This window comes from Cyprinodon tularosa, unplaced genomic scaffold (genome assembly GCF_016077235.1).
Source record: "Cyprinodon tularosa strain WSP-4 unplaced genomic scaffold, ASM1607723v1 ctg12, whole genome shotgun sequence".
Taxonomy (NCBI): Eukaryota; Metazoa; Chordata; class Actinopteri; order Cyprinodontiformes; family Cyprinodontidae; genus Cyprinodon; species Cyprinodon tularosa.
Genome location: NW_024038003.1, coordinates 3884938 through 3900690, shown reverse-complemented (window position 1 = coordinate 3900690; position 15753 = coordinate 3884938). Strand labels below are relative to the sequence as shown.

The 15753-nt window shown below is 35.4% G+C and overlaps 1 protein-coding gene across 2 annotated transcripts in view; it reads left to right on the top strand.

Annotated features, from left to right (window-relative positions):
- Nucleotides 1-4602, top strand: part of map4l (microtubule associated protein 4 like) — a 105229-nt gene extending 100627 nt beyond the window's left edge. For both annotated transcript variants that reach the window (XM_038271748.1, XM_038271753.1), the window contains 5 exons: nucleotides 1924-2016; nucleotides 2960-3041; nucleotides 3135-3244; nucleotides 3425-3596; nucleotides 4236-4602. In XM_038271748.1, the coding sequence (XP_038127676.1) occupies nucleotides 1924-2016; nucleotides 2960-3041; nucleotides 3135-3244; nucleotides 3425-3596; nucleotides 4236-4240 (462 nt within the window). In that variant the 3' untranslated portion in view covers nucleotides 4241-4602. The remainder of the gene's footprint in view (nucleotides 1-1923; nucleotides 2017-2959; nucleotides 3042-3134; nucleotides 3245-3424; nucleotides 3597-4235) is intronic.
- The last annotated feature ends 11151 nt before the right edge of the window (nucleotides 4603-15753 follow it).

Genomic DNA, 15753 nt, shown 5'->3' with positions numbered 1-15753 from the left:
ATTTTGTCATGTTGTATACACAAGTGTAAACAAAACGAAATTTCATTTAGAAAATTCCTTTAAAATATTTTTTTTTTTTTCTTTTAAAATAGAAATAGAAGTTTAGGTGTTTTAGGGTCAAATTAGGGCTAATGAATATCATAGCACTACAATTTGTTTGATGTTATTATTATAGTTATATAAAGGATTTACTTTAGCTTTATTATTAAGCTGCGTGCTGTCTCACCCTAGCTCCTGAATTGCTTTTCTTTCTGATATTTTGTTTGAACTCTATAGGGTTTTTTTTTTTTTTTTTTTTTTACAAACTTCTGTCGTTGATGCTGCCATTAGGGAGTAACATGTCACACAGTGGTGCAGCCAGGAAACTCACACTTAAACTACCTGGACTTCTCTTTCATGGCACCAGCATCAAATATATTTTATGGTATCTTCAGTTGGATTTTAGAGGTGAATGGTGATTGATCCAAAATATTGTCTTGCTTCTTTTTTTCACCGTTTCATCAGCATTACATTGTCACAAGTACAGAGTGACTAAATTAACTCTGCATTTAACCCATCCCCTTGGGGAGCAGTGGGCTGCCTCTGTGCGTCTTATAGGGAGCAGTGTGGGGGTCAATTTTTCTTGCTTGGGGACCCAGAGTGGCAGTCCATAAGGAGTGGGGCTTGAACCCAGAACCTCAGGATTCCAAGTGCAATTCCCTAACCACTAGGCAGCCACTCCCCAAAGCAGGGATTAGCATGAAGGGTCTTGCCTAAGGACCCTCACTGGGAGCTCATTCCCCACAGCTAGGATACAAACTCGGGCTTCCTGTTTGCAGGATGGGTGACTTACCTCTTGAGCTGGCCAGCTTGAATGTAACATTATTATGGTTAATAGGACAATGCTATTACATTTTTACTGAGTGGACAAAACTGACTATAGACAACTTTAGGCACAGCCTTTGGGTTCTGTGTCTGTCCATCCGCCCTTTTTATCCTCTCGGATCTTCTAAATTTGAACTCACAAGTACTTAAATATTTTCAGAGAAAAAACAGAATTCAATAAAAAGCCTAGATAAGTATATTACCATTTGCAGATCAAGCAATCTAGGTTCACAACGCATGCATTCCTTCTGAGAGAAAATGCAACACTTCAGTTTGATTTGTGTATTAAAAAAAAAAAGGTTCCATGTTTATTATTATATTTTATTATTATATATTATTTTATTTTGAAGGTTTCTCTCTGGTTTTCTGTCTTTTACTCTTCATAATTCAGACCTTTTACCCAAATAAAGAAGTATAGTTGGTTGTTATTAAAAAGCCCTAAAAATTAATCAACCCTATGAAGCATTTAGAAGGCCCTTTTTTCCTTGCTTTGTTTTTGTTTTGAGTGGCACCAATTAACAGTCACTGGTTATTTTTGCTGCATGTGCTTTGTCTCATTTTCACTGGTTTTCTGTGTTGTTGTAATGTTGCTAATGCATTTTATGGAAGCACTCTTGTTATTCTGCCAGAATGCACTCACCTTTTAAGAAACTTTTACAAAAAACTGTGCAATTAACAATGCTTTTCGGTACCCACAGAGCTAAACTAGAGATGAGATGAACTGAATAACAGAATCTCTTCCATAGTTTTAGTACAAGTCTACTCTGTTTTCCATCATCTAAAGCTGCCAGCTGATCCGCTCTTTTCTTTCTTTCTTTCTTTCTTTCTTTCTTTCTTTCTTTCTTTCTTTCTTTCTTTCTTTCTTTCTTTCTTTCTTTCTTTCTTTCTTTCTTTCTTTCTTTCTTTCTTTCTTTCTTTCTTTCTTTCTTTCTGTCTTTCTGTCTTTCTTTCTTTCTTGCTTTCTTGTTTTCTTTCTGTCTTTCTTTTCTGCTTTCTTTCTTTCCTGCTTTCTTTCTTTCTTTTGCTTTTGTGTGTATGTGTCTGCCTGCTTGTCTTTAGGTTCAGATAGTGCACAAAAAGCTGGACTTCAGCCACATCACCTCCCGCTGTGGCTCCAAGGACAATATCAAACATGTCCCTGGAGGTGGCAAAGTAAGTACTGCTGGAGCGAAGGGCAAGACTGGATAGGTTGGACGCATTTGCATCGCTGCTCTTTTTTTTTTTTTTTTACATACATCTTGTTTAGCCACTACATCTTGCTTTAAAAAAACAAATCAATTTACTCTAATGTAGAATTGGCATAATGTGTCCATCATTCTCACCTGGTGGGCTCTGAGTAAGAAGCTCTGTTGGAGCTTGCGTCAGAAGAGGAGGAAATTGAGCTGAGCTGTATAGCCGCCTTCTTCTATATCAAACGTTTAAATGAAACCGATCATCTTCAAAGTAGTTTGGCATTAAAGCATTGTAATTAGCACATCAGTGGCACCCACTGTTTGCACTTTTGATTGATTTTACTTTTGAGCGTCCTCCTCTCCGACTGTCCTTCCCATTTGCTTCAAGCACCCGCTGCACTATCCAATCCCTTCTCTTGCTTCTCTTAACAAAAGCTTTGCCATCTAAGATTTCTTCAATAAAAAACTAAAGTTATTAATGTATCATTATGTAATGGTTTATTTACCTACACCAAGTCAGATGAAAATTAAAGTGTTTATATACCATTTTTATTTATTTGCCTGCAGATACCATTCACCTTTTTATTTTTGATACACATGAATGCATGCATGTTGTGATCACAAGTGTCCACATCTTAAGAGTAACCCTATCTTTTATGTTACTGTAATTAAAAACCTCCAAATGCTTTATAGTAGATGTCATGTATGTGTTGCTATTTTGGTGTGTGGTAAATGAAAGCAAAACTGCATAGACAGAGGAAAATAAAACATTTTTTTTATATTTTATTCTTTGGGAATTCATGCTGGATGCCATTTTGCTGCATATTGCATTTATACTGTACGGTAAAAACGTAAACTTTTTAAGGTATTGCTTTGGATCTGGTGATTTAAATGGTAGCATTATGATCTGTTTTGTCCCCCAGGTGCAAATCTTGAATAGGAAGGTTGATGTGAGCAAGGTGACCTCAAAATGTGGCTCCAAGGACAACATCAAATACAAGCCAGGTTCAACTAAAGACAACCTCTGTTTTGCTTTTCTTACATTTAAACCATAATTCAACATTCTTTTTACAGCCTTTTTTTGTTTTTGCCCTCCAGGTGGTGGTGATGTGAAGATTGAGTCCCATAAGGTCAACATTAAGGCCAAGTCCAAGATCGGATCTTTGGACAACGTAGGGCCAGGCAGCGAACAGACAAACGGACACAAGGTCAAATTTCAATCTTATCTTTCTTTTTAAAAACAATGCAGATTATCTGGTCCTGCTGACTCACTGTGCTGGTACTGCCTTCCACCACTAGATAGTGTGAAAGTTTAAGAGTTGGCAATGAGACTAATGTTTGTCCTCCTGTCTTTCTGTGTCCCTGTGCTTATCTATATCTGCCCATAGGAGGATAAAACAGGAGAGAAGACATCTCCACCTGCAAGTGGTGCTCCACAGCAAACAACGGCACCAGCAGGCATTGCTAAGGAGAATGGCATGAAAGAGCCAACAGCTTCTCCTTTAGGGGGAGGTGGACTAAAGGAGCCCCTTAGCATAGACAAGTGCATTACCGAGACAAGTGTGTGCAAAATCCTACACCATCAAAATTAGAATTGCTTAATTGTGATTTTTAATTAATATTCCATTAGTAAAGCTAAACTTCCTTGAATACAGGGAAACATAAATAGAATGGAATATATTTAGCATTTTAAGCACATTGGATCAAAGTGGTAAATGCAAATTAATGCTGGCTGTAGGTTTCACCATTATGTGACTTAATTTGCTGAATGTAGTCACATAATTTGTAATCTTTTTCAAACTAACCCCAGTGGCGTACGTGCTCTACAACAAGCACATACATATTCTGCTTCTCTGCTTCAGTGATAAAAATAACCAACAAATGAAATAATGAGCAGAAGATGAACTTGTGTTTGTAGATAATGATTCTTTATTACTGCAGCAGGCCACCAAACTGTGAGTTCAAAGACAGCAGGAGTCTTAAACTGATGCTGATATCAGATTTAGCTAATCTGATTTATGGCTGCAGCACTAATAAGATCAAAAACAACCACTTGGTCTTTCGATTAATGTCACTGCAAAAACAGCAGCAACCTATGATCTGCAGACCATCTGGCCAGTGTTTTTTAGATCAAGAGATTTCTATCTGCATTGTTTATTGCGTTTTATTAAATCGTTGTTTTTTTTTTTCGGTTTACAGACTGAGTCCCTGTGAGCTACAGAAAGTGGTGGAACGTGCATGATGCTCACTGACCTGCCAACCTACTGACCAACGAAATAACCACCGTGCAGTCACTTCCCTCTGGTCCTGTCCTTCAAGTCACCCACTGCAGCAACAATTGCTTCTCAGTGTTCCTCTGAGGTCTGCCTACCAGCGCCCTTCTACCAATCCTTAACTTCGACCTCTCAAAGTTATCTTACCAAGTCGTCCACTTGGTGTTTGTAGACACATCTTTGTGTGGTTTCACCAGCTTGTTATCTTCTTACCACAGATATACTCAACTTTACCCCGTTAAAAAAAAAAACAGCCTAACAACACAAAGCAGAGTCACCTATTTCAAATGTTCAACCTAACATCTGATAAAAACAATTTTCTCTGCTCTTTGAAAAACATTCACACTCCAACACTCCCTTAGTATCCTGTAGTATCCTAACCATGTCAGTAAATCTGTACCTCACCTCAAGATCAGCCCATCAGATATCACTTAGTCTCATCAAGGCATTCTTATTGCCAATTAAAGACTTATTACAAATTATTTAATCACAATCATGATAATGTTAATTAAAAATTATCAGTATTATTTTTATCTCTCTATTAATATCCTTGTACTCAAAGTTGATAGACGTGGTTTCAAAGAACACCACAGAGTTGTGCTAAACTGGAACAGCTTAACGTGTTTTGCAAAAAGAATCTAATTAAGTACAAAAGCTTGTTTAGACAGAAATCGGCCGATTACTTGAACCGCCTTTCTTTATATGTAGCTTGATTGGTGAGATGAGTTGGAAACTAAAAAAAAAAGTTTTTGTTTTTTTAATGGTACCATATTAACAACTTTCCTCATAGTTGATGTTGTTATTAAGGGAAGGGGCTCAAATTTAGTCTACAAATAAAATCAGAAGAGCAAAACGGATGTGGGAAGATACATTTCAAGCAGGTCACCGTAAGTCCAAACATATTTAAGCACAGGATCTGTATTTTTTTTCTGCTTATGACTGCAGTTAGAAACATTATTAGAAAATGTTAGGACCTCAAAATAATGTCAGAAGAGCACAAATGGTTTATGTTTAGGGCTTCACTGGGTGGTCTTTAATTGGAAATTGGTCCTGCTGATGTGAATTAACACAGTTTACCTCAAAGAACACAAAAGAATAGGTACACTGGACTAATTAAAGCACTTTTTGCAGTTACACTGCAGGATTTGTTTATACATAACACCCTGGCTAAGTAGATGTCACATATAAAAACAAATTGAGGATCAAAACCTTCACCACTAACTACCCTTTGAGTGCATTAACCCTTAAATCTAAATATGTATACTTTTTGAGCTGGTATCTACATACACTGAGTATTAAATCTCTCTAAAAATAATACATATGATGAATATGAAGGAGCTCTGTATTTAAAAGTTCTTTATAGATTACACTGTTCATCTCTATTCATCACATTTCTGCACATCCACACCGTCTCCAAGGGTCCTCAGCCGTTACATAAGATGTGTCTGGCCCATGATAATAACAGACTGACAGGTAGAAGACCTATTTTTCTCATGCACCCTTTGAAACCAAAACCTCTTGGTTATTTGCATTAACCCATCTGAGGATGGAAGGCCCTTTGTATGTAGTTTCAGAAAACCACTGCTTTATCGTTTAGTAGTTCACGCTAATGTGCTACTATTGTTAATATTCTTTGTTCATAGATCATCTCATTATCTTTGCTACAGGTTTTGTACACTGGTATCCCGTGTTGTAGCATCTCTTCATCTCTTTCCTCTTCCTGTGTCTTTCTTTAGCTTTCTGACAGCAATACAGTAATATAAAGATTGAGGGCTTCTTGTCACCAGTGCATCTAAGGGACACAAAAAAACAGAAAGAGGACAGAGAACTTGATGAGGTGAACAAACGTTCAGAGATGGGGGAGAGTTAACTTGAAGTGGGAGCTAACAATCGGGGTGTCAATATTGCGTTCATGTTTAAAACATTGTGGTGTTTTAGGGGTTTACCATTACACAACAACAACAACAACAACAAAATCCTACCACTTATAGACTTAAAGGAGCAGATTGTTAGGCGTCAAGGTTTCTGCCGCTCTTTTAGGCACATCTTCTACCCTGACATTTGTATTGTAAATAGATTAGGGAAAAATGTTTTCTTTACATTTATGTGCAGCATGTTTAATTTATGTTAGATGCCATTTTAATATACTGAATGTTCTTAAATCATACCATGCTGGACAGCAGGAACTGCCCAGCTCCAGATTACCATGCCTGCTCCAGTATTATAGTTAAATGTATCCCAGAAACAAGCCAAACATTTAAGGGTTTCTTTCTAAAATAGCTCATTGCAATAAATAAAATAGGCTGGAAGATTTGTTTTTTTGTTTTTTTTTGCAGTTTTATTGACATTGTTTTGTCTCTTACCAAATTTCAGTCAGCCTTTTAGAGCTGTAGGCTTTTTTTTGTTTTTACATATTCCCTTAAACGAAAACATTATTACTCCCCTCAACACTGTGATTTGGCTTTGATTTCACAACATTGTTCAAAGATACATTATGCATCACAATTCGAACATGAGTAGGCTGTGGCCTTCCTGCTCACAGTGCTTTCAAGGTTGGGATGGTCTCTGGTCAAAAGACACTGAGGGATTTGCAACGTGTGTGTGTGGTGTACCGTAGCTGTCAGATGTGTGAAGTGTTACTACTGCATCCATCCTGTAGAGGGCGCCGCTTAGCCTCTTGAACACTGATAGTCTGGCTCTGTGACTTTACTAAAAGCTAACTGATGAACATCCCCCACCAGAGAAGCATAGTCCCCCATACTGCACCTATTTAAACTAGCTCTATATTATTGTGTCTGGAACACTAAGTATTATCAGCACTACTCGGATCATGTAAAGTTCCCTAAAGATAAAAAAGCTTTTGTGCACTTTGAACATAGTCTTGTTCATTTTTTGATGCACTCAAGTGATATAACTGTACTCAAGTTGCTTTACTGTATATTGGTTAAACCTTGTCAGCTGTGTGCTGTACATGTGTGCTTCTGGGAACCAAACCGTATTGGTAGTTTAGTAAAACCTATGGCAATCAAAGAGCAAGTGATCAAATAGTCAAGACTAAAAAGCTAAGAAACAACATATATGCGTATATTGTTATCGTATTGTCCCTTCTAAACAATTCGCATAAGTTGCCTAAAGCAACACACGGCACATGACACATGCGTGGATCATATGTGAAAATAATAATGTGAACTTTTTATTTATTTTTTTTTTGCACACAAAATAACTGTGTATAGAAGAATAGGATGTGTCTCGATGTGTCTAAGTAGCTCATTGTAAGAGTGTGCTGTTGTGTGAGGAGATGAGCTGCTGTGTGTTGGATTTTAGCCGAACTCGGGTTATTGGTGTTGTGCTTCAACGATTAAACACCCAGCGCTACAGGCTGCCATTGTGTTATTCTTGTTGACATTCTTTGGGATTTACATTCTGGCCAAGCTGCAAGGTCACATTTACTGAATGAGTACATATATTTTTATCCTCTGCCCAAGAGGCTTACAGAACTTCAAGCCACCTTCTGTCATATAATGTAGAGCAAGATAAATGAAACTAATCTATGAGCCAACAAAATTCACTTTATTAGCAGAGAACCGCAGCTATATAACACTTTATTAACCCTTGAAATCTTTTTTTTCTTTTTTATGTGTGTGGCATCACTTTGTTACATTTTCTAACATCTGTGCAAAAAAAAGTTTGTTCTTTCTCTGTCCTGCTTATAATGACAGTCGAATGGAAAAAAATTTTAGCTAAATGACGCAGTTCATTATGCAGTTTATTATGCATTTAATTTTTATACTTAGAAATGTTCCAAGTTCTAGTATACCGTAATAGAAACGTCCCTCAAAGTGAAGTTAAAATCCAAACCTGAAATAAACATGACAGTCTTAAGTTTAACGTTTAGCTAAAGCTGCAGCAAAACAAAATATACAAAAGAAAAGAAAATGATGATTACATTTTAAATCTCACACACTTTTTTATGAAATTAACATACCATACAGAATTTGAAAGTGCAAAATGTTCAGAAATGCATTGTTACTAGCTTGTATTACTTAGAGTAAATGACCTTTTGCTCTTGGAACCCAGCAGTGGTAACTGTACCTCAATAAAAAAAAAAAAGAGAAGTTTATTCGATTTAATATAGATTTCCATGCTGTTAAAGCTACAGTGTGTAATAATTACAAGGATATACAGTCAGAAATGTAATATATTATACATAACTATGTTATTTATCATCATCTACGAGCTCAGCCTCTTAACCTTAATATTTGCGTTGCCTTAGAATTCGTTATTTATAATTACATAGGAGTGGGTCTGGCAGCCATGGAGGCAGACATCTTTGCGCTACGGCAGCGCAGAGCCAACAAACTAGCGATTGCAAGATCGCCCATTACGCTCGAAAGTAACTACGGCAAGTTGAGAGAGATGAACTGAGACGGTACTGAACAATAGATGGCAGTATTAAAATTATCTATGTAAACCAACCTCATCACTTGAGAAGGTAGGTGATGCGGACGTCGTGGAAGACATTTTGTCCCATAACGCTCGCCGTACTGTTGGGGGGGAGAAGCGGTGGGGGGGAGATGTTCATGTTGCTGCGGTCTGCAGTCTGAACGTTAGATGTCGCTAAAAATTACACACTGTTGCTTTAATATAGATTATAAATTAAACTTTCAAACGGGATCTTTCAAAGCTGCATGGCTTAATTCATAAGGCTTTTTAGCAAAGGCTTTAAACAGAGTTGATCAAGACTGATATGAATTTGATCTGCTATATTTCTGAATATCTCTTTATTCTACATCCATAATCCTGAAATGAAGCAGATAAATTATTTAATATGCCAAAAAAATGCTGCCCAGGTTTAGGAATATTCACCCATCTTCACTAGAACCAAAACAAAATATTTTTTTCTATTCAAAATTAAAATATTTCCACATGATCTCCTCAATTTGCCTGTATTCTCATAGATGCTGATAGATCAGTTTTGGTTAGTTTTTATTTAGAAACAGTAATTCATGCTCTGAAATCAAGAAGGTTAATATCACGCCAACATAAAATGTATATCGTTTTTTTTATTTTATTTTCTCAAAGATTTAACTTGTACCAGACTACAAAACATTTTATTCTATACAACAGTTATAAATAATAAATTCCTAAATATCAAAACCCACCTTTTAGGTGTTCAGTAAGCATTATTAAGTATGAGAGGATGTGGGCTGAAGGTATGTTGCAGCTTGGACATAAAGTAATAGCTTGACTGACACTGATATCTGCTCACAACCATTTCCTGTAGCATTGAAACCTCACCCTTCTTCTAATATCTCACATTATCCCTTGTACATAATCAACACTGTGTTTTTATCACTCCAGATGTATTAAATGAAAGCTTATAATAATAATTGCAAAAGTGGAAAAAACAACTTTTGTTTTAACAGGATGTAACGGATGTTTCCAGCTGAGCGTGTTCACACAAACCTGCAATAGTTTAGCTCAGCGAATGATTGAAAGCGTACTGTAAGTAGGGAAAGATGTGCTTTTTTTTTCTTTTTTCAGAAGTCTGCCTTTTTTCCAACAAAAAAATGGCTGATGATGTTTTAAGAATGTTTTTAAAATGTGTTTAACATTCTGAATACATGTGTGAGGCTGTCTCTGTTCTGTTTTCAGATGATGGTTGAAATACCACGGCACTAATAACTGAGTTTAAGAAGTGATGAGATAATTGGTGTGAAAGGCACCGTGAGAGTAAACAACATCAAACTCTGTATCTTGGCATGGATTATGTCCTGTATTAGACAGCTCCTAAACACCTCAACATACCTACCAACACTGGACTGAATTAGGGCAAGTCTTGGACCATTGTGTCATTTTCTTTTACGAATTTGGGGAAAATATTTAAAAAAAATAAAAATATATCAAATTTAAATATATATTGGTTAAATTGTTATAATTATACCTGAATAAAGGAGTGTGTTGGTAGGTATGAACACCAACTTGGCTCATCCTACAGAGGTTTGTCACCACTCCAGTACTAAAGAAGAGGCTGATTATTTTATCTTTTATCATATTCACAGCAACCACTGGCTGACTGCTCAAAAATAAAATTAATTAATAATTTAATGCCAAAAGCAGAGGTTTAACTTTACACTATAAGCTGTGCTATGATCCTCTGCTTCCCCCTAAATATCCCCTATAAACCAAGTAATCTTTTAAGTACTGCTGGGTGGACACTCTGTAGTTTGTGCTGTTTTCTTGCTTAGAGCACAACCCATTACAAGAGCATGCAGGAGACGACAAACCCAACAGTTGGTTGTTAGAAGCATCCGTCCTGTTAGATAGCGCTCATCTCCCCCTTCAATTCTGAATATTTGGTATGAAAGAGATGTTCATTGTGATTAATTGTTAACTAGTGATGTGAATATTAATCAAAATAAAAAGATGGGCAAAAAAATAAAAATCTCACTGTTGTTGTTTCACTGTTTCTTCCCCTAAACTGGGTTTTACAAAGGAATTTGTTTTGATGGTGTGTCTGGAATTCTGCAGAGGATAATAAGTCAGTCCTGTTAGAAATTATTTTAGAACTAAATTACAAACTTAATGACTTTTTAATGGTCAATAAGTGAGTTTTGGTAAAACATTCATCTTCTTCCACTTATCCGTCAGGAACCCAGGTGGCCGGTGCTTATCTCCAGCAGTCTTTTGGTGAAAGGTACATTATGGAGAGGTCGCCAGTCCATCAAGGCAGGACATACATCCAAGCACACACACAGCTAAGGGCAAGTTAGAGCTGCTAATAGACCTAACCGTCAGGCTTTTGGACTTAGGAAGCAAGTACTGTGGAGTACCCAGAGAGAATCGCTGCATGTATGACAAAAACAGGAAAACTCCATTAAGAGAGACCCTTGGCTGGAATGGAGCCCAGGACCTTGTTACAAGGCGACAATGCTACAAACTGCATCTCCAAGCAGCCCTCTTTACAAAACATATGAAATTCAAATATCCAAATATGTTAAGTAGCAAAATACAATATTTTCATCATTTCTGGATTTTCTTTTCTAATACATCTTGTTTGAACTTTTATAAGAAAATTAAAAACAATCCACTGGACTTTCTTCCAAGTTTGACAACGTTTTTCATCCGATCCAGGAAGCTTTTTCAACTCAAAATGTCAGGAATAGCGTTGAGTCCGAGGTTTTATACAGTAGCCCAACAAAACCTTGTTTTTGTTTTGAAAACATGCAAATTTAAACGGGGTTGTCGGAAAATTTATATTTCTCTATTATATATTAATTTATCCTATTTACTCACTATAAAAGTTTTCACTCAGCCTGTTTCACCTTGAAAGCCACATCATTCTCTGGTGATGGTGTTTGTAGACCAGACAAAGCTTCTTCCCATAAAAACCAGATTCTTTCTCAAGGTTTATTCATAACATGTTACTGTTAACCAAAGAATCTGTAATTTGTTTTGACTCCGACTACTTTTCCATTGTTGTACAGTAAGTAAGGGGGAACGAACGCTGCTCATGCAGAACAGGGCAGAATGCTGTGCCATAAGGGCTGTATGATGACTGTTCTCTCTTTGCAAAGATATGAATAAATGTGCTGAATGAGTGAAATCCATCGATTTCCTTTTATTTAACTAGGGTTGGCTTCTTTTTTTAGCCTGCAATGCCCCATACATAAAGGGGTTTATTGGCCTGGCTGAATAGGCGAGGTTCTCTGCTCTCCTGTAAAGGGGCTGTGGCTATGATGATAACGGGAAGGGATTAACTTAATTGCTGCATTGTAGCTTTTTGAAAGCTTTTTTTTTCCTCAACATAGATGGTTTCCTTCACGCCCCTCTCAAATCCTAAGTTCTTTGTCCAAAATTTGAACATTCTGGTCCTCAAAAGAATGTCCTTAGTCCGTACATCATTTGTCCTGGATAGGAAGCGAAATGTCTTCAAACTTTGAAACAAAGTCCAGTGGATTGTTTTTAATTTTCTTTTTTTGGAATGACTATGACCTGGATGACTGAGAATCTAAACCTGCAACTTTTATAAGATAAACCAAAATGCTTTGCTAAAGAGAAAACCTTTATAACAAGTCTTTAGCCAGGCAATTCAAAGGCTTTATAAGAATTTGGCAAATAGTGTAAAAATAGTCCAAACACCATGAACTGGGAGCTGATAGAACAGAAAAACCTTGCTCAATTTATACACATTCAAAAGTATAACTGATAAGTTTGTCAACCCTTTCCTAAATTCTGTTTTTGCATTTATTAAACACGCTATAAAAAAAAAATAATAAAAAACATTACTTAGATAACTGCATTCAGCATCCATTCTGACTATATATGGGCTTTCTGAGGGATGAAAACCACTTTTTGAGCTGATAAAGTTTAGCTATGGGGAAACTACTACCTCTAGCGGAGGAACGCGGTACTACCGGATATGGAGATGGAAGTGTTAGGTCTGAATATATAGAAAAAACTTGAACAGAGGGTAATAATTAGGAAGCTGTAAAAAACATTAAAGAACCAGAGGATGCAATGGTTTGGGTTTAGTAGGAAAAAACCTTCTGCAAATGGAGCCCCAGTTGATGGAACGATAAACGCAGACTTTGTTAGTGAAGGAAAATATTCAGGTTATTGTCTTGCTCTACATTTACAGTTTATTTGGAGCAAATTAGTACTGTTGTATTTGACCACAACTACCGATTGAAATATCTGCACGTTATACTAACAAATAAGATGTGTTTACTGCAGACTAAGGTCCCAAAAGTAAGATGTCTCCTTTGGCCCACCCTTGTTCTTGTCTGTTGGCATGATGGTGCATCCTTGGGCTCAAACATAGCCTGTGAAATTCTTGCAGGCTGCCTTCTGAGCTCTGATGGTTCAGCTGACAGCTGAGGGTCAGCTTGTGACGCACAGCAGAAGGACAAAGCATTCCTGCATGCAGAGCAGCAGCAACAGGTGATTATTAAGGAACTGGCAGCAAAAAGTCAATCCAGATTCTCAAAGGATGAACTTTAAAATGACCTACATTTCCCTTTATGTAGAGGGATATTATCCATTTATTAGGATGTAGTAGTTCATACATTTTTTTGTTTATTTTAATTTTATCTAGAAAGATTTTTATTTTTTTGCTAGAATCAGATGTTTTTGACATACATATTATGATTGAGACTATTAATGGGATTAATTATGATTAACTAATTTAGTTAATTAACATCAACTAAATTAGTTATAGATCAATCATGAACTGGAATATAGACTCTAAAAGATGCCTTAAGCTGACAGGGAAATCCACTTAGAGCAGTTATTTTATGAAAATTGTAAAACAAAAAAGTATATGAACATTTTCTATTTAATATAAAAAATAGATTTTTGTCTGTCAATATGCTCTATCCAAAACTCAAGTGGAAAAATTTTAGTTTCACCTGGTTTAATTTCGTAAAAGGTCTTCTTCACGGAATCTTTTGCTATCCGATTATTGATCGATTAATCGTAAAAAAGAATAGATAAATTAATATATATATATATATATATATATATATATATATATATATATATATATATATATATATATATATATATACATATACATATATATGTATATGTATATATATATAAATACAAATTAATCTCCATCCATCAATTTTCTGACACGTTTTATCCCAAGGGTGGGTTGCGAGGGGTCTACAGGTGAGAGGCGGGGTACACCCTATATATATATATATATATATATATATATATATATATATATATATCATTTAACGTAAAAAAAAGTCTTTCAATATGCTTTACTCAGAACTCCTCAAGTGGGAAGTTTTTTATTTCACTAGGGTTTCATTCTGTAAAAAAATCTTCTTTAGGGAGCCTTTTGCTATGCTTCCAACATTTATATTCAACAAAGGTGTGACCTTATTTTAACGAACTGTTGATTAGTGTCCTATAAGCCGCCTACACTTTTAGTAGTTTTATCAATAACACTGTGGAATGTCTTGTTTACTAGTTTTAGGTGTAATTGCACATTGCAAGAAAGACAGTATATGGAGTTAATCAGAGTACTGTAGTTTACTTAATAATTAAAATAGTAAATTGATAGAGAACTGGAGACAAAAAAAAATAAAAACAGGACAGAATGTCCAATAACGTCATAAAAAGGGACTAGATTATCATTTTCTGTTTTATTATTTCTGTTCATTAAAGAAAGCAACTAGCCCAATTTTATTATCTGGCCTATTTTAATATGCTTCAAAGAGCTATTAGTCACTAAATAGTAAAAAAAAGAAATAAATGTTGTAGTTCAATTTTCATATAAAGTATTTTTAATTGGATCTTCTAATGTGTACATTTTAAATAATGTACACATTATAAACAAATAAACAAAACAACACAAAATTTACACTCAACCTTTCTCCAAATAATATAGATCTAAAAACGATCTTTATAACATTTTTGGGGATTATCTATTATTCTTTTTTTAAGTTACTATCAATTTTTAAAGTAGAATAATTTATGAAGTAATTATGATTTCATGGACATCACCAGCAGGTCTGTGCTTCAGCTGGCTGTATGTTTAATCCTACTGATAAATCACAACATCACAAAAATTAAACGTCCCTTTGCAAACATTGAATTCTGTTAAAATATAATGTTTTAACTCTTAAAAAAAGTTCAAAAATAACTGGGCAGCAAATATTAATTATGTCACTTTACTTAGGCTGGGCATGCAACCATGGAAAAAATTAGGCCACCCTTGTTTTTTTTGTTTAGTTTTTTTTTTTTTTTTTTTTTTTTTTTGTGTGTGTTTGTTTATTTGCTTTGTTGAATGTGGTGTATTATTGGTTAACCTACTCTTCAAACAAAATATGAAAATTTTTCATGAATAAATATTGAATTTTCTGAAATGTAGCTTGCAGGTTAGTTGTAAATTTGTGTTAATAGTGCTACCATCTCCACAGCTGAAAAACTTTAAAAACTCTCTCACATCGGATTAGACCGCTGCTAATCTGTAGAAATTGTTTTTGATGGAACATTTTACTGGGTTGGAATTGTGTTGTTTGTTAAAACTTTGGTTTAACTTAATGCTGGGAACATTTTATTATTACAATGCAAAATAATCTACAGAAAGCTGTAAAAGCAGGTGTGGAAACTAATTTCACATATTCGAAACTGCAGCTTTATTAGCTGAGTACTATTAAAGTATAATAAATGTGTTAAATGTGCTTGCTGCATTGTAAGTTAAAAATAAGCATGATACATTTAACATTATCAACAAACCTCAATCTTATGGAGAAATTCTTAAATATGTAGTTGGAGTATGGAAAAAAAAAACAGACTCTGACAATACTACTTGTAATTGTACTTCACAGCAATAGACCCTGTTTACATGAAATATCTTCCTAAATTCTCTCAGTGCCTTTATCCATGTATCTTATAACTCTCTAATGTCACAGAATAAGAGTAAA